Source organism: Conger conger, chromosome 6 (genome assembly GCF_963514075.1).
Source record: "Conger conger chromosome 6, fConCon1.1, whole genome shotgun sequence".
NCBI lineage: Eukaryota > Metazoa > Chordata > Actinopteri > Anguilliformes > Congridae > Conger > Conger conger.
The window spans coordinates 45,375,920-45,400,373 of NC_083765.1; the positions used below are offsets into that span (position 1 = coordinate 45,375,920).

At 44.4% G+C, this 24,454-nt stretch overlaps 1 protein-coding gene across 1 annotated transcript in view; it reads left to right on the top strand.

Annotated features, from left to right (window-relative positions):
* Positions 1-18,624, top strand: part of LOC133130074 (adhesion G protein-coupled receptor G3-like) — a 32,309-nt gene extending 13,685 nt beyond the window's left edge. The window contains exons 11-12 of the mRNA XM_061244319.1: positions 13,632-13,912; positions 17,615-18,624. Coding sequence (XP_061100303.1) covers positions 13,632-13,912; positions 17,615-17,763 — 430 coding nt within the window. The 3' untranslated portion in view covers positions 17,764-18,624. The remainder of the gene's footprint in view (positions 1-13,631; positions 13,913-17,614) is intronic.
* Positions 18,625-24,454: the final 5,830 nt, after the last annotated feature.

Here is a 24,454-nt window from a genome sequence, read left to right on the forward strand (position 1 = left end):
GAGGCCACTTGACTATAGGATCGGATGAACCTTCGGTAGAAGTTGGCGAATCCCAAGAAGCGCTGGAGTTGCTTACGTGAGGTGGGTGTGGGCCAGTCGGTGACCGCCAGAATCTTCTTGGGATCCGCCCTGATCCGTCCCCTCTCAAGGATGAATCCAAGGAACTCAACTGTGTCAGAGTGGAAGACGCACTTCTCCGCCTTGATGAACAATCTGTTCTCTAGAAGTCTCTGTAGCACTTGTCTGACGTGGTTCTCATGATCCTTGGCATTATTAGAGTAAATTAAGATGTCATCCAGGTAGACGAACACATGGCGGCCCAACAAGTCCCGAAGAACGTCATTAACCAGGGCCTGGAGACAGCAGGAGCATTGGTGAGGCCAAATGGCATGACCAGGTATTCAAAGTGTCCGAGAGAAGTGCTGAAGGCGGTCTTCCATTCATCGCCCTCACGGATACGGACCAGGTGGTAAGCGTTGCGGAGATCCAACTTGGTGAAGATGGTGGCCTCGTGAAGAGGGTGGAACACGGAGTCCATCAGGGGCAGAGGATACTTGTTCCTCACCGTGATGTTGTTCAGCTCCCTGTAGTCAATGCACGGGCGTAGGGAGCCATCCTTCTTCTGTACGAAGAAGAATCCCGCACCGACGGGAGAGGAAGATGGGCAAATTAGTCCGTTAGCCAGGCAGTCACGGATGTATTTCTCCATAGCCTCCCTTTCTGGTCTGGAGACGTTGTATAGGCGACTTGAGGGAAGTGACGAACCGGGAAGGAGCTCGATGGCGCAGTCGTAGGGTCGATGAGGCGGCAATGACTGAGCTTGTGTCTTGGAGAACACTGTGCCCAGGTCATGGTAAGGAGTGGGGACCCACTCCAGGGAGGGTTTGGGAGTCTGTGGTAGAGCTGGCACTCCTTCTGCTGGTGGTGGGGCGGAACGCAAGCAGGACAGATGGCACTTAGGATCCCATGCTTGCACTTGGTTAGAACTCCAGTTGATCGTGGGGTTGTGTTTCTGGAGCCAGGGTAATCCCAAGATGAGTTGGTCATTAGGGGACTGGATGACGCGGAACTGGATCATCTCCCGATGGTTCCCAGAAATGATCACTTGTAAGGGAATAGTGATGTGCGTCATGCGGCAGAAAGTCCTTCCATCCAGCGACCGCGCGTTCTCAGGGTGGGGTAGAGGGAGGGTGGGAATGTTCAGTTCGGACACCAGAACTTCGTCAATGAGGTTGGCGTCTGCTCCAGAATCCACCAATGCGTTAACCCGGGTTGTTCTGTCGGGAAGAATTAACAGCGTGGTGAGCGTGGGACGATGGTTGTCTCCGTTGGAACCCTCAAGTCTGTCGACTGCTGTCAACTCCACTGGTGGCCTGGTCTTGAAGGAGCACCGAGCCTGGGTGTGACCCGGCCTCCCACAGTAGAAGCACGAACCGGTAGTTCTGCGGCGTGCTCGTTCTTCGGTAGAGATCTTTGTACCGGCCCGGGACAGGTCCATGGGTTCGGATCCCTCAGACTGCTGCTCCTCCAGTCGAAGACTTGGCCCCTGCCTGGGGTACGGGTTGCCGGGGAGGATCGGTCTCTCCGCACGACGTTGTCTGGCACGGTTGTCCAGGCGGATCGTGGTGCGCACGAGCTGGTTGAACTGGGTGATGGGATCCAGTCGCGCCAACTCGTCCTGGAGCGTCTCACTCAGGCTGGCCAGGAAGAGATTTGTCAACGCCGCATCGTTCCAACTAGTAGCCGCCGTGAGGGTGCGGAAGTCGATGGAGTGGTCTGCCGCAGTCTTCCGTCCCTGGTGCAGAGCAATCAGTCTCTGGGATTGCTCCTGGTCACTGGATGCGTGTTGGAAGACCTTCCGAATCTCCTCGACGAAGACCTGGTAACGAGGAGGGAATGAACCCCCGGTCCACACCGCAGTAGCCCAGTCCAATGCCCTCCCCTTCAGCAGTCCCATCACATAGCCTATCCAACGGTCGTCGCTGTTGTAGGTCTGGGGCTGTTGCTTGAATACGAAGTCACATTGGATTAGGAAAGCCTTGCACCTCTCAGGTTCTCCACCAAACCTCTCCGGGGGGGTTGCTGGGGCTCCCGGAATTGCCAGGTTTCCATGGGGTTGAACGCTGGGGATGCGGGTGGGTGGGTAGGCTCCTCCTGTGGTTGTGGCAGGACCGCGACGGTGAGCCTCTTCATCTCCGCACACAGTTCACGAATCTCCAGGTGAAGCTCGGAGATTCCTTGTGAATGCTGCCGGACGATGGCTCCTTGTTCCTGGAGGGTGTGGAACATGGCAGTAGAGTCAGCAGGGTCCATTGTGGCGTGGGGGTTGCGTGGGGGTTGGACCCAAAATGCACAACTCAGAAACAATGGTTTGATAAAGTCCCGTCAGGGCTTTATTCGGGACGAATCCCAGGAGTGTAGTCAAAACAAGCAAAGTCCATACACATAGATCCAGCCAAACAAACACTAAACAAACAAAAAGTACGGTGCCGAGGGAAGAGGCAAACTCGTAGTCGGTAGACGTGCAGGAAGGTCCGGTAGCAGGAGAGCCGTCAGCAGGGTAGAAGTACAGGCAGAGTCGTAGTCGAGGGCGATGCGGAAGTCGACACCATGAAACAATCAGCGAGGCAAAGGTACAAAAACGGTAGGCGAAGACGTGGTCAAAAAACAAACGATGGTCAACGAAACAGAAATCAATAAACAATGGTCGGTAAAACAGGCTTGGATCTTAACGTGAATCAATCAGTAATAATGCTCAAGTAGTAGTAGTTGCGTAGTAAACTAGAGGCAGACAATTTTGCAGTGAACAGTAGCGCGACTGGGATATAAATGCAGGTGTAGACAGGTGTAGACAATTAGTTAGAGCGTAGCAAGGAAATGGAAAACAGGTGCGATGGATGACAAGTTTAACAAGGTAATTAGTAATCGTTAGTAATAAACCTATCCTGCCCTCGCATTAGTAAATTAGTAAATGACATGCACAAGAAACGTAAGGTGACATGAACACATGATTAGTTTGTTAGTTTCTACCCAATCCTGATCTAGCGTTAGTAGTTTTAGTAAATAGACAAATGGAAACAATTAGGGAGTGAATGACAGAAAGAGAGAGAGAAAAGGCGGAACGCAAGGTTTGCGGAAAGTAAAAGTGTATGTTTAAACAGTAACCAGTCTCCGTAACAATAAACATAAATCAAAACATAACACAAAATGAAACTAAGACGATAACCACTCAACATAACAAGGTAATATAATCGTAACGAAACATAACTAGACATGACGAGAAAATAAATCGTAACAAGAAATAAACTAAACAACATGACGAACCTAGACTAACATAATACATGAAAAGGCAATACGTGACTAAGACAAAATGAATAAACATAAAACATAGCAAGACAGACCTGAAACATGACAAACATTTTATAATGTCCAAGTTGTCAGGTTCTGAGTTTTTCATTGTCTAGTCCTTTGTCTATGTGCTTAGTGTTTCCATGTTTTGGTACCCTCTGTGCACACCACAGTCACCCTGTCAGTTCATTCATTCTATGTTATTTGTTTCACCTGCATTTCACTTCCTGATTGTTTCCCACATCTGATTGCCATTCCCTCTTGTTACCTGTCTTATAAAAACCCTTCTGTTTGTATGTCTCATCGCCAGATTGTTATGTGTTCATTCCATACTCTCCACAGGTTATCCCTGATTGATACCCGGTTTGACCTGTTTTGTTTTCGACTTCCACATTGTGCTTATTTCGTCTGTCTAGTTTTGAACCGCTATGTATCGACCTGTTTTTGTTTTTCGATTTTGTTCTTTGGATTCTGTTTCTGTCTGATTTGTCCGCTTGTTATCCCAACCTGTGACCACAACCCCATTTTGGATTATCCTTGTTGTTCCTGTTTGCCGGAGCATTGACCCTTTTTCTTGACACTTTATAACAAACTGCCTATTCCCTGCAATTCCCATTTTCTGACTATTGAACCCTGCCTGTCTGAACTGCCTTTATTTAAATAAAGACTTTTAAAAAGATCTACTCCTTAGTCTCGCTTCTGGGTCTGGTGTTCTACAAACCTGATACAAGTTGCTAAATACACAAGGGAGATGTAGCATTTACAACGCAGTAGATGACAGAAATGTGCCTCTAGGACAAATTCTCAAAAGTCCAAAATAAATAAAGGGTGAAGCTAGGAAATCACTTAAAATGGATAGGTAATTTCATAAATATTGAAAAAAGAAACAGAATTTTAACAAAGCACAGAATAGTCTTAGCTTGAGCCTGCCATGGTTAGCTATATATAAACTTTAAGTTACTGCTTTTCTGTCTCTCCAGGTGTTACCTGACTAACACTGTTCTATATCTCTACAGGTGTTACCTGACTAACACTGTTCTATGTCTCTCCAGGTGTTACCTGTTCTATGTCTCTCCAGGTGTTACCTGACTAACACTGTTCTATGTCTCTACAGGTGTTACCTGACTAACACTGTTCTATGTCTCTCCAGGTGTTACCTGACTAACACTGTTCTATGTCTCTCCAGGTGTTACCTGACTAACACTGTTCTATGTTTCTCCAGGTGTTACCTGACTAACACTGTGCTATGTCTCTCCAGGTATTACCTGTTCGATGTCTCTCCAGGTGTTACCTGATGAACACTGGTCTATGTTGTAAGCCGGTCATAAGGAACATTTGGTCTCATGCGCTGGTCAGCTTGCTGACTTCCCCCCCTCCTACATTGTTAGCCCCCACCATTGGCACACATGCCTGTGGGGGAGAGCTAGAGAAGGATTTTCTCACATTCCAGAACAGGAATATTGGAGATGGTATAAAGATGTTTCATGATAATCCCAGGTCAGAATATAGTGATGTTTGGTGTTATTCTGATTGGTTCAGTGCGACTGGTGTAATGGTCTAGTTTTTGTAACAGTCTACCTTTTGATATCACAACCATTCAGGAGCCGAGGGGAAACTGGACAAAAAGTCTCTGTAGAAGCCAGGTGTTTTAGCCCCCTGCCGGGTGGGCCTGGCTGTAAATTATAGATGGGTGACTCACTGTTTAGAACTGGATTTCGGAGATAAGGAGAAGAAACCAAACAGTCTGGGATGTCTCCTTTCCTTTCATTCACCCAAATCAGGTTTATCCAAAAGGTATATTACCATGAGAGGCACAAAGACATATTTACAGCATAATGCAGTTATCATGAAAACTCCCAACTACAGCATTCACAGATATGATGGGGCGGCCTGTAGCAGGAAGGGCTGCCATCTGTGAAGAGCCTGTGAGCTGGGGGTTGACTCTGCCATTTGTGAGGTGGGGGTTCTGGGGCGTGTCAAAAGGGACAAAGGACAATACTGTTTGTAGTACCTTTTGAGGAGTTCCAGACCAGTGACACCAATATGATAAAGGAGAGATATATGGTGGGTGGATGAGCGGTTCCCGGGCAATTAGGCCATGTGGGCCATTAAAACTCCCGGGAAAGGAATGTGCCTAATATCTTATGGCCCCACACCTGGTCACTTCCAGGGGGAAAGACTCCGGGCAGTACCACAGTGCCCTCCTTTGGGCACTGCTGTCATTACCCCAGGGACTACTCTCTTGAATGAAAACCTCAAAACTGTTGTTTAGATGGTAAATAGACCCGGTAACACCTTGAAAACATTGCCCATGTGATCCTTGTATTATTGCATTAAGTCTTATGTAATGGTAACAGGAATTGCATGTAAAATGGATAATCAGGAGGGAAGTTTCATGATAACTGCACCATAACAAAACATTAGGATAATCTGTTTGGTATGGATGTGATCCAGTAAAGTCAACGAATCAGATGAGATACATTTCATACCAAATGGATTTTAATTAACCATAGTTTCAATAACTCAAGGGAAAACCTACACGTCCTCTCCTGGTAATCATCTCATTTTCCCTACTCAACAACCCCCAACGGTGGGGGTCTAAATTCCAGATTTGACCACCCCTCCAGGTTGATTTATGGCACTGCCGCCTGGTTTCAAACGTGTGATTTGGCATAAAAGCAAGGGAGACAGACCAATCGGGGAAGATCGGGAAGATCGTATTCGACTTCCCACACAACATGTCTTGGGTATGTATGTATGTATGTGTAGCAGTGGAAGATCGTATTCGACTTCCCACACAACATGTCTTATGTAGGTATGCGTGTATGTAAGTATCGGGAAGATCGCACTCGATTTCCCACACTGTGCATATTCTGTATATGTGTGTAGCGAAAGCAGGCTGGGTAAGATTCTTTACTCTATACTTTTTATTTTCAATTTGTCTAATTGTAATTGACTGATATTCTACGTTAACTGCCTACCTGTCTGCAAATAAACCATTTTGCTTGTAACTTGCGTGATCTCCATGACTCTAATTCATCTTGTACCTTTTCAGCCTAAATTACAACTGAAATACTCAGGGGGAAATGGTGGCCAAAAGACCGACCGATCGGCGGGGCGGTACACCTGTGATAGTTCTAAGTTGTGAGGCCAGCAATTTCTGTCCCTTAAAGGGTCGGGCGACGCAAGGCTCCTGTAATCTGGTGCGAAGGGAACCCATGGGCGTTACGCCGGTTCCTACCAAATTAGCTCTAAGGAGCCCAGACAATGCTACGCCGACCTGGGCTCGCAAATATCATGGCAGGTTTGCATGTATTGTGTTGATTGGACCCTCAGCCTCTGAGTTCTCCACCGAACTGAGATTTCAGCAGTAATGCTAATCCCGGGAGCATCTATTGAGTAATGGTGGCGCAGGTACGAGTCGAGTGTAATCACTCCCGAGGTCTGCGTAAGTTACAAACCCAAATTTCTAAATTATATCTTAAATGGAGTCAGATCAACGAGTGGAACGAGAGTAACCACTAAGCTTTCAAAACGGCCCCGTTTACGAACGGAGAATATTAGGAATATTACTGATCTGTTTCAGGCCAGTTGTAAGCGGGATATGGGGCAGGTCAATCCATATCCGACCCGTGGCAACAGACCCAGTATATTCCTAAACATAATTGTGCTCTGTTCGTGTGCGGAGTTTGATAATTTAAAATCTTTCATTCAACAGCCAGGAAAGAACACGTCGTCCCTTCACCTCCAGCTATTCCCTCATTGGTCTAGCTGTGCAGGTTCTACAAGTGGTGACCCCGACGTGATCTAATTTCATTATGTGATCAAACTTCATCCATGTAAGATTCGTCTGCCGAGGCTTACAATGGGTGAGGTGTCTGAAGTTTGTCCTTACTGGTGGTGTTGTTGCATTCCGGCATGATACCCGTTACCGCGGGTGTATGGTTTTCTTCCATCTGGTTTTGCGGTCCTTGGTGTGGTGAGTAGCACAATTTCTTTCATATCGGCATATGTTTGGGAGAGTTGTGTTATTTTACTGCATGTACACTGTTTCGGGAATCGACATATCCTGTACAGGGCTGGGACCGTAGAATCCAGTCATATTTGCAGGTTACTACCTCTCAGGGTATGTAACGTAATTATTGGAGGAGGTAAAGAGAGAGAAATGTTGCTGTGCATGTTTTGTAACGGCGCTGTGTTGCGGTGGCTAATAGCTTACAGAGCAAGTAGGCTTCGGTAGCAACATGTTTGCAAACAAGCATGTCACAGAGAAGGTAAAAGTGTTTAGATCTGTATGTAGAGATGAGTGGTTTATGTGCTGGTAAGCTTGGAAAGTTGTATAATAATACATATATGTGTGCGGTCTGTTAGGATGCGCATATATAATATTAATTTTGGAGTAAGCTTGAGCTCCGTTAACGGTGGCAAGTTTCTCCATGATAATTGCAGAAATTGTTATAAGTTGCAACTGGGTGCTGAATCAGGGGCATGTTCTAGGTTCCCAGGTTGTCTGTGTTCCACGGCGGGTATACTTCTCAAGCCCTTTGATTGTGGTGGTTATAACAAGTATGGTGTTTATAACAAGACTTGAAACTATCGGGTATCCGTCCGTAGGGAGCAGCAGTTTGAAGTCTCAGTGATTGAGGCCTGTATCAGTGGTTGCGATATCTCTGTATACTAGGCCCGATGTTACGTCATAGGGCCGCTGGGTGCCACAGCAGATATAAGTCTCCACCCCTCTGATGCGCTGCTACAAGGTTGGGGAATATTCTGCACGTGGTGCCTATGTCTAGACCTCTGAGACGGGGATCGGGTGTCGCCTCACAGAATTTCTGTCTTTCTGAGCTGCTGGAAACCGAGTCCTCTGGCATGTGCTACCTGTATTGGCAACATTTGTATACTTATAATTAAATGCATAGGCAATAGTTTGTGAAATATTTGTTATAGACATATGTAAAATTAAATCTACTGAATGTTCTATAATAGATGTCACATAGGCGTTTGCCCTAGTGGGGATACATCTGTTGTAAAACAGGATGAAATCCCTGATTATATAATTTGTCCTATCGGATAAATTAAATTATTTAGGCATAGGCCAAATGTATAGTGCATCTTGGTGTACCATATTAGTTTCCTCTGCTTCACTTTGTGTGCTCTAGTTGCACCACTGTGAAGGCAGAGAATTTATATTGTTATATACGGTATACTGCATGTCTGTGCATGTCATTTAAGAATTGTTAGTTAATAATACTAATATACTTACTTGGATGCCAGTTAGATTAACTGAGGCATGTGTGTACCTAAATCTAATTGTATGTTTGTGTGGTTTCTCCCACTAACACAAAATATATATATTAGAATATTTTCTAGACCTTAGATAAACTAGTTAATGCCATGAAATGAACCCTTTAAAGTTTTCACTGATTTACAGTGACCTGTGGCATCTGTACCTATACGGTGAGATGTTTACAACAGGAGAGGTCTTTATAGCCCAGTAACACTGAATTGGCTTATATTTTGGAAGGTGTTCCAAATGAAAAATGTTTAAGCAAATTTCAGAGTAAAAGAGAAGAAGCAATTCCTCCTCTTATTTACACCTCTGGGCATAAAACCTAACAAGGGGGGTCATTTTCTGGCAAGGACTGATTTATGGGTCATTCTACTCCCCCCACAGTTTCAAGCTTTTCAGTTCCTCACTGCCCCCCCTCACAGCTCTCACTGCTCCCTTTGTGCGTCTTGTCTCTCCTTCCCTAAGTGTTTATCATGTGTGGTGTTTCTTGTTGTAAGAGCAGTGAACCTGCACTCTCAATGGTTTATCTTGAGAGAGTGTATGAATTGTTTTGTTTTGATGTATTGTTTTTGATCAATTCTTTAATTTGATTACAGATTTATGCAGACATTCACCCTGCATAAATGTATATATTTTTATTGTTTTTGATTAATTATTTAATTTGATTACAGATTTATGCAGACATTCACCCTGCATAAATGTATATTTTTATTGTTTTTGATTCATTCTTTCATTTGATTACGGATTTATGCAGCCATTCACCCTGCATAAATGTGTATATTTTTATTGTTTTTAATTCATTCTTTGATTGGACGTATGGATTTGTGCAGACATTCACCCTGCATAAATGTTTATATTTTGAAGCAAATAGCCGCGTTATACATCTTGTGTTTGGTATATGTTAGTATTAACCGTCCCAGCATTCTGTTCTGCATGCGATATACTGCAATATAGTAGTATGCATGGCTACAGGCACAGCTCGATAATTTAGTTCCTGAATTCTTAGGCAGACGTGCCTTCCAAATACTTATAGGATAATTCATTATCCTAAATTTCATCAAGTTTGGTAAACCAGATGATCACTGGTCTCAAACATATCATTCATAGTTTACAAAAAAAAAAATATATATATTCACGGCTGTTAGATCTGAAGCGCAGGCGCTCCATTCTATTAGCTGTTCACTTGTCCATCAGACCCATACCATCGAGCGTGTCTTAGCCTGCAGAACATATGCCAAGGGTTGGTTTGCTGCTGCCAGCAAGATATTCTGGACTTTTGTCTGCACAAGAACCCTAGTCATGTCGTAAGGGAATTCATTGAGGCCTTAGGCTGGCATAGGTGGATTGTGTCAGAACAAAGATAAATATTCTTTATCCACCTCATTAATGTGTTTATGTATTGTTTGTATGTTTACTATAAATAGTTGTACTGTCTATATTGGATTCTTGGTTTCTTTTCCTTTGATTCACCTAAGACAGGTCTATCTAAATTCCACTACCATACGCTCAACCTGCGTAGTAGTGAAGAATCAGGTATTTAAATTAGATCACCGTATTGGTGCATATCTCTATAAGGGACATGAAGACCATATTGACTACTCGCACTGGTTATCATGAAACATCTTGTCATTATTATATGTCTAACAATATTTTCCCATTTTGTGCCAAATGTATTGGTGTTCAGTTTTTGTCTGGCCATGCTGAGATCGTCCAGGTGTCTCACCCACAGTAGTACGTCATCAGCGAGATGAGCTCCTTCACGCATGAAGGTCTGACCTTTCCAGCGAGTCACTTGATTGACTGGAAGTGATTGAGGACTTCGTAATGGGTCAGATCTGCGTTCTGAGGAGAATTCCGCTGGAGATGGACGTCTCTCTGTGGTGGAAGGACACTATTTCTGGACAGTGTGCGTGGTCTCTGACTGACCTAATGGACCTGGTGCAACGGGTCGTCCAGGGCCAGCTCCTCTACCAGCTCTGCCCTGGATGCCTACATATGGTGGGACTGGTGGGACTGGGTGTTCTGAGAGTCCGTCATCACCAGCCTCATTCCACTCCCTAAAATCTTCTAGCCCTGCTGTTTCGGTGCTCAGCCCCCTGCAGGTGCCAACACTGTCGGGATTGAGACCCCAAGCATCCGCAGGGAATTACATGTACAGCCACGGCTTTCACAGTGACCCCTTGGAACTGTGTTGTTTGTCCCTCGGGGCCATAGGGGGGAATCTGTAAGCCGGTCATAAGGAACATTTGGTCTCATGCGCTGGTCAGCTTGCTGACTTCCCCCCCTCCTACATTGTTAGCCCCCACCATTGGCACACATGCCTGTGGGGGAGAGCTAGAGAAGGATTTTCTCACATTCCAGAACAGGAATATTGGAGATGGTATAAAGATGTTTCATGATAATCCCAGGTCAGAATATAGTGATGTTTGGTGTTATTCTGATTGGTTCAGTGCGACTGGTGTAATGGTCTAGTTTTTGTAACAGTCTACCTTTTGATATCACAACCATTCAGGAGCCGAGGGGAAACTGGACAAAAAGTCTCTGTAGAAGCCAGGTGTTTTAGCCCCCTGCCGGGTGGGCCTGGCTGTAAATTATAGATGGGTGACTCACTGTTTAGAACTGGATTTCGGAGATAAGGAGAAGAAACCAAACAGTCTGGGATGTCTCCTTTCCTTTCATTCACCCAAATCAGGTTTATCCAAAAGGTATATTACCATGAGAGGCACAAAGACATATTTACAGCATAATGCAGTTATCATGAAAACTCCCAACTACAGCATTCACAGATATGATGGGGCGGCCTGTAGCAGGAAGGGCTGCCATCTGTGAAGAGCCTGTGAGCTGGGGGTTGACTCTGCCATTTGTGAGGTGGGGGTTCTGGGGCGTGTCAAAAGGGACAAAGGACAATACTGTTTGTAGTACCTTTTGAGGAGTTCCAGACCAGTGACACCAATATGATAAAGGAGAGATATATGGTGGGTGGATGAGCGGTTCCCGGGCAATTAGGCCATGTGGGCCATTAAAACTCCCGGGAAAGGAATGTGCCTAATATCTTATGGCCCCACACCTGGTCACTTCCAGGGGGAAAGACTCCGGGCAGTACCACAGTGCCCTCCTTTGGGCACTGCTGTCATTACCCCAGGGACTACTCTCTTGAATGAAAACCTCAAAACTGTTGTTTAGATGGTAAATAGACCCGGTAACACCTTGAAAACATTGCCCATGTGATCCTTGTATTATTGCATTAAGTCTTATGTAATGGTAACAGGAATTGCATGTAAAATGGATAATCAGGAGGGAAGTTTCATGATAACTGCACCATAACAAAACATTAGGATAATCTGTTTGGTATGGATGTGATCCAGTAAAGTCAACGAATCAGATGAGATACATTTCATACCAAATGGATTTTAATTAACCATAGTTTCAATAACTCAAGGGAAAACCTACACGTCCTCTCCTGGTAATCATCTCATTTTCCCTACTCAACAACCCCCAACGGTGGGGGTCTAAATTCCAGATTTGACCACCCCTCCAGGTTGATTTATGGCACTGCCGCCTGGTTTCAAACGTGTGATTTGGCATAAAAGCAAGGGAGACAGACCAATCGGGGAAGATCGGGAAGATCGTATTCGACTTCCCACACAACATGTCTTGGGTATGTATGTATGTATGTGTAGCAGTGGAAGATCGTATTCGACTTCCCACACAACATGTCTTATGTAGGTATGCGTGTATGTAAGTATCGGGAAGATCGCACTCGATTTCCCACACTGTGCATATTCTGTATATGTGTGTAGCGAAAGCAGGCTGGGTAAGATTCTTTACTCTATACTTTTTATTTTCAATTTGTCTAATTGTAATTGACTGATATTCTACGTTAACTGCCTACCTGTCTGCAAATAAACCATTTTGCTTGTAACTTGCGTGATCTCCATGACTCTAATTCATCTTGTACCTTTTCAGCCTAAATTACAACTGAAATACTCAGGGGGAAATGGTGGCCAAAAGACCGACCGATCGGCGGGGCGGTACACCTGTGATAGTTCTAAGTTGTGAGGCCAGCAATTTCTGTCCCTTAAAGGGTCGGGCGACGCAAGGCTCCTGTAATCTGGTGCGAAGGGAACCCATGGGCGTTACGCCGGTTCCTACCAAATTAGCTCTAAGGAGCCCAGACAATGCTACGCCGACCTGGGCTCGCAAATATCATGGCAGGTTTGCATGTATTGTGTTGATTGGACCCTCAGCCTCTGAGTTCTCCACCGAACTGAGATTTCAGCAGTAATGCTAATCCCGGGAGCATCTATTGAGTAATGGTGGCGCAGGTACGAGTCGAGTGTAATCACTCCCGAGGTCTGCGTAAGTTACAAACCCAAATTTCTAAATTATATCTTAAATGGAGTCAGATCAACGAGTGGAACGAGAGTAACCACTAAGCTTTCAAAACGGCCCCGTTTACGAACGGAGAATATTAGGAATATTACTGATCTGTTTCAGGCCAGTTGTAAGCGGGATATGGGGCAGGTCAATCCATATCCGACCCGTGGCAACAGACCCAGTATATTCCTAAACATAATTGTGCTCTGTTCGTGTGCGGAGTTTGATAATTTAAAATCTTTCATTCAACAGCCAGGAAAGAACACGTCGTCCCTTCACCTCCAGCTATTCCCTCATTGGTCTAGCTGTGCAGGTTCTACAATGTCTCTACAGGTGTTACCTGACGAACACCGTTCTATATCTCAACAGGTGTTACCTGACTAACACTGTTCTATGTCTCTCCAGGTGTTACCTGTTATATGTCTCTCTGGTCTATATCTCTACAGGTGTTACCTGAATAACACTGTTCTATGTCTCTCCAGGTGTTACCTGACTAACACTGTTCTATGTCTCTCCAGGTGTTACCTGACTGACACTGTTCTATGTCTCTCCAGGTGTTACCTGCTCTATGTCTCTCCAGGTGTTACCTGACTAACACTGTTCTATGTCTCTCCAGGTGTTACCTGCCTGAATCGGTACTGCTCAGCATCACCTTCAGCTTCTTCGCCCTGGTGGTCCTGCTGAACCTGCTGGTGTTCGTGGCAGTGACTGTGCATGTTGTGCGTGCGCGGAGGCTAAGCCCCGCCCAGCAGGAGCGGCACATCACCCGGAAGGACATATTCAGCCTGATGGGGGTCTCCTGGCTTCTGGGGCTGTCCTGGGGGGTGCTGCTCTTCCCGGTCAGCCCTCTGAAGGAAGTCATCTTCTACATATTCTGCATCCTTAACTCCCTCCATGGTAAATACAGGCCGTCCCACACAAGCAGGCCCAGGGTTGCCTGTTCCACAAAGCAGGATTACCGAGTTAGCTGCATAACTGCACAAAGTAAAAACCTGGAACAGCTGTTTTTGACTTCAGTCCATGTTCCGGATTTGGAACGGGTTTTGCTCAGTGCCATTATCCAGCAGACTGGGTATTCTTGCTTTGATGAACAGTGAACAGGCCCCGGGACAAACCAAAAATTCACCACAAGAGCCTAGGCTTAAATCTCGACAACTGCATAGGTATGGAAGGGTTGAGCCTAGCCTGTGTCATTAGCTTGTTTTGACTTGTCTACTGTGGAAGGAAACAGATGGTTTCTTCCAGTGGGTGGGTTTAACCTGGCCGGGCTATCTATGGTTACCTTCAAACTGGCTCCTCCCAGTGACATGACAGGTACTTATAGGTTGTAAGTTACCAGTAAAAGGTCATCCAATTAAACGCTAGCTCTTCCATGGTACTGCATGATCTGAAGCAGGGGTACCCAACTAGAGCAGGGCAACCCAGCCCTGCTCCTGGAGATCTACGGTTCAAAAGGTTTCACTCCAAACCTAACAAAGCACACCTCATTCAACAGCTAGTGCAAAGCTGCCCAACCCTGTTCCAGGATATCTACCATCCTGTAGGTTTTCACTCCAAAACTAACAAAGCACACCTCATTCAACAGCTAGAACAGGGGTGCCCAACCCTGTTCCTGGAGATCTACCGTCCTATAGGTTTTCACTCCAACCCCAACCCTGTGCTTTGTTAGTGGGTTGGTTTGTTACCACTAGCCTGGATTATGGGAAAAATGTGCTATCACTCAAGAAGCATATTTCATGCTTTCATGCTTAAAAAATGATAAAAATCTGGCTGGAGGTCCCTTTTGACGACAGTATTTGATGTCAGTGCAGGTGAGAAGACTTTTCTGATTCTTAGCTGTTCGGCTGACGACAGTGATTTATTCAGCCGAACTCACAGCATAACTCTGCCTGAAAAGGCTATTTCTTCCAATTAAAATCTGATCGATTCTTCAGGGTAAGTTCCGTTAGCAGAACGAGAGGGCACAAATGGAAATTGGCAAAGGATAAATTCCACACTGATATTAGTAAGTATTTTCTTCACACAGCGATTGGTCTCTGTGTGGAATAGCTTGCCAGGACAGGAGGCAGAAACACTGGGGGTTTTCAAGACCAGGCTTTATATGGTGCTAGATACTATTTAGCTTTTAGGCAAACTAAGCAGTAGGTACACTTAGTAGGAAAAGGCAAGCATTGCTGGGCTGAATGGCCTGTTATTTTAAACTGCAAATCTAGGAGCGCAATTCCAACATAGTCCTCACATTCAATTCTGTATAGCACTTTTTAGAGAAGACGCTTAACAGAGTAACGAATAGAAGAGGAACAGACATGTTCAAAATGGCAGACACGTGAGCTTTGTGTGATGGTCAGAGATGCTTGGACACTCAATTTTTAAACAGGAGGCAAATTTGTGTGCTTAACTGGTGCTGTATGTCCGTTTCTTTGAGAGCACTTCAGGTATTTACAGTCAGGTCCATAAATATTGGGACATCGACACAATTCTCCTCTTTTTGGCTCTATACACCATCACAATGGATTTGAAATGATATCTTTTAACTGCAGATTTTCAGCTTTAATTTGAGGGTATTTACATCCAAATCAGGTGAACGGTGTAGGAATTACAACAGTTTGTATATGTGCATCCCACTTTTTAAGGGTCCAAAAGTAATGGGACAATTGGCTGCTCAGCTGTTCCATGGCCAGGTGTGTGTTATTCCCTCATTATCTCATTTACAAGGAGCAGATAAAAGGTCTAGAGTTCATTTAAAGTGTGCTATTTGCATTTAGAATCTGTTGCTGTCAACTCTCAATATGAGATCCAAAGAGCTGTCACTATCAGTGAAGCAAGCCATCATTAGGCTGAAAAATCTAAACAAACCCATCAGAGAGATAGCAAAAACATTAGGTGTGGCCAAATCAACTGTTTGGGACATTCTTAAAAAGAAAGAACGCACCGGTGAGCTCAGCAACACCAAAAGACCCGGAAAACCATGGAAAACAACTGTGGTGGATGACAGAATAATTATTTCCCTGGTGAAGAAAAACCCCTTCACAACAGTTGGCCAGATCAAGAACACTCTCCAGGAGGTAGGTGTATGTGTGTCAAAGTCAACAATCAAGAGAAGACTTCACCAGAGTGAATACAGAGGGTTCACCACAAGATGTAAACCATTGGTGAGCCTCAAAAACAGGAAGACCAGATTAGAGTTTGCCAAACAACATCTAAAAAAGCCTTTACAGTTCTGGAACCACATCCTATGGACAGATGAGACAAAGATCAACTTGGACCAGAATGATGGGAAGAGAAGAGCATGGAGAAGGAAAGGAACTGCTCATGATCCAAAACATACCACCTCATCAATGAAGCATGGTGGTGGTAGTGTCATGGCGTGGGCATGTATGGCTGCCAATGGAACTGGTTCCCATGTATTTATTGATGATGTGACTACTGCCAAAAGCAGCAGGATGAATTCTGAAGTGTTTCGGGCAATATTATCTGCTCATATTCAGCCAAATGCTTCAGAACTCATTGGACGGTGCTTCACAGTGCAGATGGACAATGACCCGAAGCATACTGCGAAAGCAACCGAAGAGTTTTTTTAAGGCAAAGAAGTGGAATGTTATGCAATGGCCAAGTCAATCACCCGACCTGAATCCGATTGAACATGCATTTCACTTGCTGAAGACAAAACTGAAGGGAAAATGCCCCAAGAACAAGCAGGAACTGAAGACAGTTGCAGTAGAGGATGAAACCCAGCGTCTGGTGATGTCTATGCATTCCAGACTTCAGGCTGTAATTGACTGCAAAGGATTTGCAACCAAGTTCTAAAAAGTGAAAGTTTGATTTATGATTGTTAGTTTGTCCCATTACTTTTGGTCCCTTAAAAAGTGGGAGGCACATATACAAACTGTTGTAATTCCAACACCATTCACCTGATTTGGATGTAAATACCCTCAATTTAAACCTGGAAGTCTGCAGTTAAAGCACATCTTGTTTGTTTCATTTCAAATTCATTGTGGTGGTGTATAGAGCCAAAAAGAATTGTGTCGATGTCCCAATATTTATGGACCTGACTGTATTAGACTTTATTAGACTTCTACTGCTGTAGCCTATCCACTAAGAATTATGATGCCTTGTATGTTCAGAGATGCTCTTCTGCATACCACTGTTGTAATGTGTGGTTATTTGTGTTACTGTTACCTTCCTGTCAGCTTTGACCTGGCCATTCTCCTCTGATGTCTCTCATTAAGATGTTTCTTCAGAACTGCTGGTCACTGGATTTTTGTTTTGTTTTTTGCACCATTCTTTGCAAACTCTACAGACTGGTGTGTGTGAAAGTCCCAGGAGATCAGCAGCTTCTGAGATACTCAAACCACCCTGTCTGCCACCAACAATCATTCCACAGTCACTTAGATCACATTTTTTCCCAATTTCCCAATTGGATTATGTGAACATTAACTGAAGCTTCTGAACCGTATCTACATGAATGTATGCACTGCACTGCTGCCACACAATTGGCCCATTAGATAATCGCATGAATAAGTAGGTGTAATAAAGTAAAAATGTTCCTAATGAAGTGCTGGGTGAGTGTATTCTCCCTTTGTCTCCCTCCCCTCACAGGTGTCTTTGTGTGCGTGCGCTATTTCACTCTCCACCGCCGGCCGAAGGAATCCCCCGGGACCATGCTGTCAACAGTAACCACCACCACAGACAGGGTCGCAAGTGCCTCCGTCAACAATAGGGAACGTACCGAAAATATATACAACTGAAATATAACTATCCAGACTTAAAAGTTACTCAAATGATAGACTTACTAAGCAAATTTCAACTGGAATTTTTCAGTTATCCTTGGGTTTGGGAGCTCTCGGCAACATTAGTCTGTACTCCCTCATATTCCAAGATTGAAATTGGTCCCGTTTCACAGACACAGATTAGGCATAGAGTCTCAATACAAAATATACTTCAGTCCAGGACAATCTGTGTCTGTCAAACCGACTCATTTTCCTGCAGCGGTAATAAGCTTAAAACAATATTGTTTCAGAACGATAGAAATACATTGGCAGAAATTTAAATTAAGAGCATTAGGGGTCAGTTTCACAAACACACATTAAGCCAAGTCCTAGACTAAATTCAGATTTTAGATACTAAGATTAATCTGTGTCTGTCTGTTGAAGGAAGTGTTTGTTGTGTGATTTAGAAGAGGTTGAGATCCAATTCATATTTTATGACCAGGATTTAAGGGTTAATCATTTTGTGTACTAAATATCAGTAAGCTTCAATATAATATGTTCACTAACAAACCTTTCTAGGCAGCCCAGTTTCCAAATATCTATGTCAATGTATATTTCAATGTCTATTGTATTCACTTTGCATAAAAACATCATATGTCAAATTTCCTAACTGGAATTTTGGTCTTTTGTTATAATTAAGATGATTTATGTTCTTTTTGTTTCCTTTTTCTTACAGTTATTTTGTTTTAGATTTTTCCGTTGAATAAAAAACAGAATATTTAACAGTTTTCCCCTTAAAGGTACAATAGGTAAGATTTTTGTGTTAAAACATTGTTACAAGACCATTGTAAATCCCTTCCTATCATTGAAAAGTCTCACCGACATGTTGACTCACCCTCTGCCAGTGGTTATAGTCCTTAAGTTTGGATTTAAAATATGCAGTTGATGGGCCAGCACTCTGTCCCAAAACATTGTATAGCTGTACAATAATTCAAGATCAGTGCTACAAATTGGTTCTAATTGGCAAAGCCAATGGCGTTTCAACGTCGGCGCATTACACAGAGAATGGGTGGGATAAACAGTGTTGTGGTTTGAGTGTTTGTTGCTGAATGAATGGTAATTCCAAATGCTGCCTAGGTTCACACAATGAGATGAAACCAGACCACTGATATAAAATTCATTGTTTTTATTTTTTCTTGAATTTGTAAAACTGCAAAATGTTGTACCACAAACATTACAGGACACACATGGCGTTTCAGAACAGAATTCATGCAAGGTGGTCTCCAGGGCAACATGCTCAGAGCAGAACTAGGGTCAGATCGTCAGTGCTATTGGCCAGTTGTGTTTCTGCCTCTACTGGGTTCAGTTCTCATGCCATTCGGTGCCTCTCACCCTATAACAGCTGGAAAAATAAAACAAAATCAAACATTTTCCTTCTCCTTGTTCTCATATTTTTCTCGGACAAGGTTTCTTTTATGTCACGGGTAGTATAAGTGGTGGAGGGGGCTGATTTCATAAATAGCAGTAGCACTGGCACCTTGAAAATGAATGTGATTCGTTGAGGGGAAATACCATGAACAATTAAACAGTTAAACAAATAAACTGTGAGAATGGACTTCATTTTTTCTATTATTTTTATGCTCATATGGGATTCTCAAACCATTAAACATTTCAGCTTTTTTGAGCGGTGCTTTCATTGTTCTCATTTGTAAAACTGCTTAGAAATTACCAAGACAGATCCTGTAGGTCAGCGGTCATACTAATGACTTGCATATGGTATTCTTAAGATAACAGTTACATGTGGAGTCTATCACTGTATGCCTTTGGTGATCAAGTAAGCCTACTGAAATCAAAATGTACATTTCAAGCAGTTCTAACACTTAATAAAGCATTTACCCTCTTTTCACTAATGTTGAGCGTTTGTTCTATTTCGCAAAATGGATACCCCATTTTGCTTTAAAATTCAGAGAAACTAACCCCTATTTCAAATCATGTATGTGACAATAATGTAACGGGATATAGAGTGCACATAACCCCATCTGTATGACAAGAGCACTGGTTTGGACAGACCTGTTCAGTGCCAAACAAACCTCTCGATGCTGCAGCAACATTTTAATGTGATAATTGTATTCTAATATTATTACGATGTGTTGTGTACCAGGCTCATCTACGGAGAGTGCTCAAATGGCGATATAGTGCGATATAGATGCTAAAAACGGTGACACTAAAAAACAGGTCGTAGATACACAAAGACAGCAAATGCTGAAAATGTCCTTTGTCCAAACCATCAAAGATTAACATGGACGGTAAGCTCCCCCCATGAAATCCTTGTTTCAGACCTGCATACCAAACTGAACTGGAGAACGTGCATAGAGAAACAAACATAAGTCCAATGTTTTTATTTCAACCTAAGGTCAATTTTACAATCAAGTTTAAAGACAAATGGACAAAAGTTCACGTGAAAATGTTACTGTACTTCAACACCGCGTCGACAAAACCACAGTGCTTAGATAAAAGCTGTGATGTCACTTCCTGGTGTTACACGTTCAGACTTCCCACCAGAAACAAAGCTTATTGGTCCCTTTATTGGAGTAAAACAGACCCACGCAGTCACATTCATGTACCTCATCTCTGAACCAATCTCTAAAAACTCTTCCCCACCCAGAAATGTCAAAAGGAGTATCAAACCTCAAAGTGAATGGGTCACCGTCTGCTCTTTCTGCTCTAGCTGCACTGAGATACGACGAGAGGTTGTGAGCAACAACACAAAAACTATTGTCTTAAGGCAGAAATTCAAGTTTGAGGCGAGAGAGAAAAGATAACCCATCGATGAGTCACCAGCAGTGAGGTCAGGGGAGATCACCAGCGTGCCCGTGGGGGGATGTCAATGAAATATCCACTACGGAACCTTCCGGGCCTTCTGCCAGAACATGCAGAACAACTCTCCTTCAGAAAAACACACCAGTAGCCCCGTTCCTGAACACGACCACATTCAATGTAGCTGCGTCTTTTTTCAGAACAGCTTCAGACCGCATCTACTCAACCGAAATAAGCCCCCCCCCCCACACACACCCCCACACCCCCAAAGGCCTGCTTCACACGCTCAGCAACAGACACTTCTGGATAAACAATATAACATCTGGCATCGTTTCCCCACCATTACACAACGTGTGCAGCTTTTCATGGCATACATAAAGGACAGAAATCTAATCTTCCCTTCCCAAAAGTCTCTCTCTCTCACACACACATATATATACATATGAATATTTGGGCCCGATGGGCACCAACAATATAACAATATAACAGATTATATAGCTGTACATGACACTAAAGGAAGAGATATGTTCAACAAAAGCTTAGCCCTTCTTAAAGTTAACATGGAATAAATTATACATACACGTGTGGTCTTTATTAGATTCCAGCATTGTATAACTAGCCTTAGACATAAAGGTGTTCCACTCTAGCAGACCTTGCTGAACACAAGCCAAACCTATCCACAGCTGCAGTAATCCAGGACAAACCAACAGTCCCACTTTAGCAATGTAACCCCGCATGTGCTCATGGACTTATGTGCCCAAAACGGTCCCTTCATCCCTTTTACTCTATGTGCAATCACATAAAACGTTAATATGTCAGCAGGAACTGTCCCTCAAAAAAGGATGTGAGAGTGATGAGAAACAATACAGTGGGAATGAGGAAGTGAGAGCTGAGTTTAAAGAGATCAGCCCTGTCCATCAATCAGAAATAACTTCCCACTAGTCATTCAGTAATACCCTCCCAGTAACCATTCAGTAATACCCCTACCAGTCATTCAGTAACACCTTCCCACTAGTCATTCAGTAACACCCTCCCACTAGTCATTCAGTAATACCCTCCCACTAGTCATTCAGTAATAACCTCTCAATAGTCATTTAGTAATACCCCTACCAGTAATTCAGTAACACCCTTCCAATAGTCATTCAGTAATACCCTTACCAGTCATTCAGTCTTATGCAGGGTGCGAGTAATTCGGGAATGTCAACTTTATTGGCAAAACCGCCGTTCGTCTAGCTTTCGTTTGAAGAGCTTATATTCCGCACCTCATCCAGACTGCTTCCAATAGTCATTCAGTAACACCCTTCCAATAGTCATTCAGTAATACCCTCCCAATAGTCATTCAGTGATACCCCCCATTGGGAGGGTGTTCAGTAATATCCTCCCAATAGTCACAATGATACCATCGCAATAGTCATTCAGTAATATCCCTCACTAGCCAGTAAGTAATACCCTCCCACAACCTATCACCCTATACAATACTAAAGCACAATATATAAACTTTCGATACAGAAAATGAATTCCAGTTTGGTGAAGGCAAGCTAGGGTTAACGAGCGGAAAAGATGTGGGCAGTGCATTATGGGACGTGATGTTCCTGACCAGTGGTTGCGGTCCTGGGCGGGTAAGATCACTCTCTGCCAGAGTGGAACACCTTCCCTAGCCCTAAAGAAATTATTTGGTGTGAAGGTCGTCCTAGAGGTCGTGCTCGACAGGCGGGACAGAAATGAAGGGGAAGGTTTCATTGCCCTACCTCGCGACCTTGGGGAATTCCGCCGACCACAGCTCGCTCCGTGCCTATCGCTCACACTCAGAAAACAACCTCTCAGATAGAAGAACTATTTTCTCCCGAGTTGTCTAAAAGAGATTGTTTAAAGTCATCACTCTAAGTGCAAAAGTTACTTCAAGACCACGCGGGTCTGTAACCGAGATTACTGTCAGAACAAAAACATCATGGAGCAAAATAAGAAATAAACACCCACAAATAACAGTTATTATAATCATTATCATCTTCATCATCATCACCACCATCACATTAGTTTTAGGAAAGGAAACGTATGAACATTTAGGAACACAAAGTCCTAAGATACATGATGTTTTATTCAGATGTGGGTTCTTTTGTAAAGGATAAATTAAGACATCTGAAGTTTCACTCGTTCTCATCTGTCTCTTCCGGTCCTGGCCTGGTTTCTTTCCCAGATCTTTCACAAACAGCGGGGAAGAGGATTCAACATTCCCAAAAAAAGAGGCAGACTCAAGAAACCACACCCACCTCTCCCACCAGTGAACTTTGCCATTACTAAATGAAGAAGACCTCTGATTGGATGAATGAAAAACAAGACGTAAACATCTCTGGAAAGTCATGCCTGTGGTCCGACCAATGGCTGCTCTCCTCTCTGCAAATGCTGTACAAACTCAGTGCCGGTCATTCTGATTGCCCCGAGCAGAATTCAGAATTGAGGTGAGGACAGAGATTTGTCCAAGTTGCTCCGTCAGCTACAAAAAATGAGAGAGGGATGGAAGAGAAAGAAAACGACAGACTTTCGTCTTCTTTTCCGGGAAAGGCTACTGAAGCTCTGTCTTCCTCACGCACTGAGACTTGCCTGTGCGATTATGGGTAATTGTGCATTTATTTTCAATGGAGAGACAGAACCCTCTTAGCTTACAGACTTTTGTGTGTGTCGAAGGGATTCAAGCGAGCTACAAGCCACACTGTAATCATGCTGCAGAACCGTGTGGGCTGTTGGTTTGTCCAGCGTCAGGTTTTTGTTGTGTGCTGAAGACTTGCAGCGGGGTGCGACTCTGTCTCCAGACCCTCGACGGGACTCGGCTCACACGAGGAGGTGGAGAAGTCTGTCCAGATCGGCCTGGCAACCCTAAAGGGACCATGACGACCAAAGCTAAACCAGTCCGGGGGTAATCAAACCACAGGAGGCATCGCAAGGGAACCTTCCTCCTTTCCCCCACACAAACACACACACACACACACGTTTGCCATGACGTTCCTCTCTGACGGGGCATGCACAAGAGAGATTCACACAGATAAGGGTCACGGATAAACAAAAGCGTCTGGCTACGTGGCCAATGCGACTACACCGGGTCAGCCTCCAGCTCCAGACCTCTCCATCTTCAGGACTTCCTGTATGCTCCTCCCTGGGGCTTGCTGGGAGTTGTAGTCTTGCTGGGAGATGTGGCGGCTGCATGGCCTGGCTCCTCCCATCTTTCGAGAAGGGGGGGGGCATTCCCTCAGACCCTGCCCCCCACTGCCTGGCATCCTTCCAGCCCCTCACTGGCCCAAGGGGGGGTGGTGCTTTTGGGGTAGAGTGGGGTGGGGTTGTGGTAGGGTGGGTAGGGGCAGGAAGGTGAAATGAAGTCCTACGCTCCAGTGGAGAGGAGAGGGTGAGATACGAGGTGGTAAGGAAGAGGGCCCACAGCGCCCCTCACTGGCTGGGGTAGGAGGGGTAGTGTCTGGGGTGGGTGCCGGCTGTGACGGAGGGGAACGGTGCTGTGGCGTTCTGTGGGCAGGCGTGTGGGCAGCAGGTCTGACTCAGGGTCCGTCTGCGAACCACCGAACAGGTCACCTGAGAGAGAGAGAGAGAGAGAGAGAGAGAGAGAGAGAGAGAGAGAGAGAGAATGTTAGAGAGAGAATGAGAGATAAATATAGAGAGAGACGGTCATAAGCTCAACCTTTTAAAGGTGTGATGTCACAAACATGTGATCAGAATGTTCTTAATTGAACATTCTAATGCTGAAAGCAGTGGAGTTCTAGAACACAGACTTGAAAATTCCATAGAACCTACACTTCGAATGTTTAAAACCCTGGGTGCAAGCCCTCCCTGCACCACAGGGCAACTCTCACTGGAAATTCTCAAATTAACCTTCAGACATTACACACCCCGGCCAGATCTCTCAATTCCA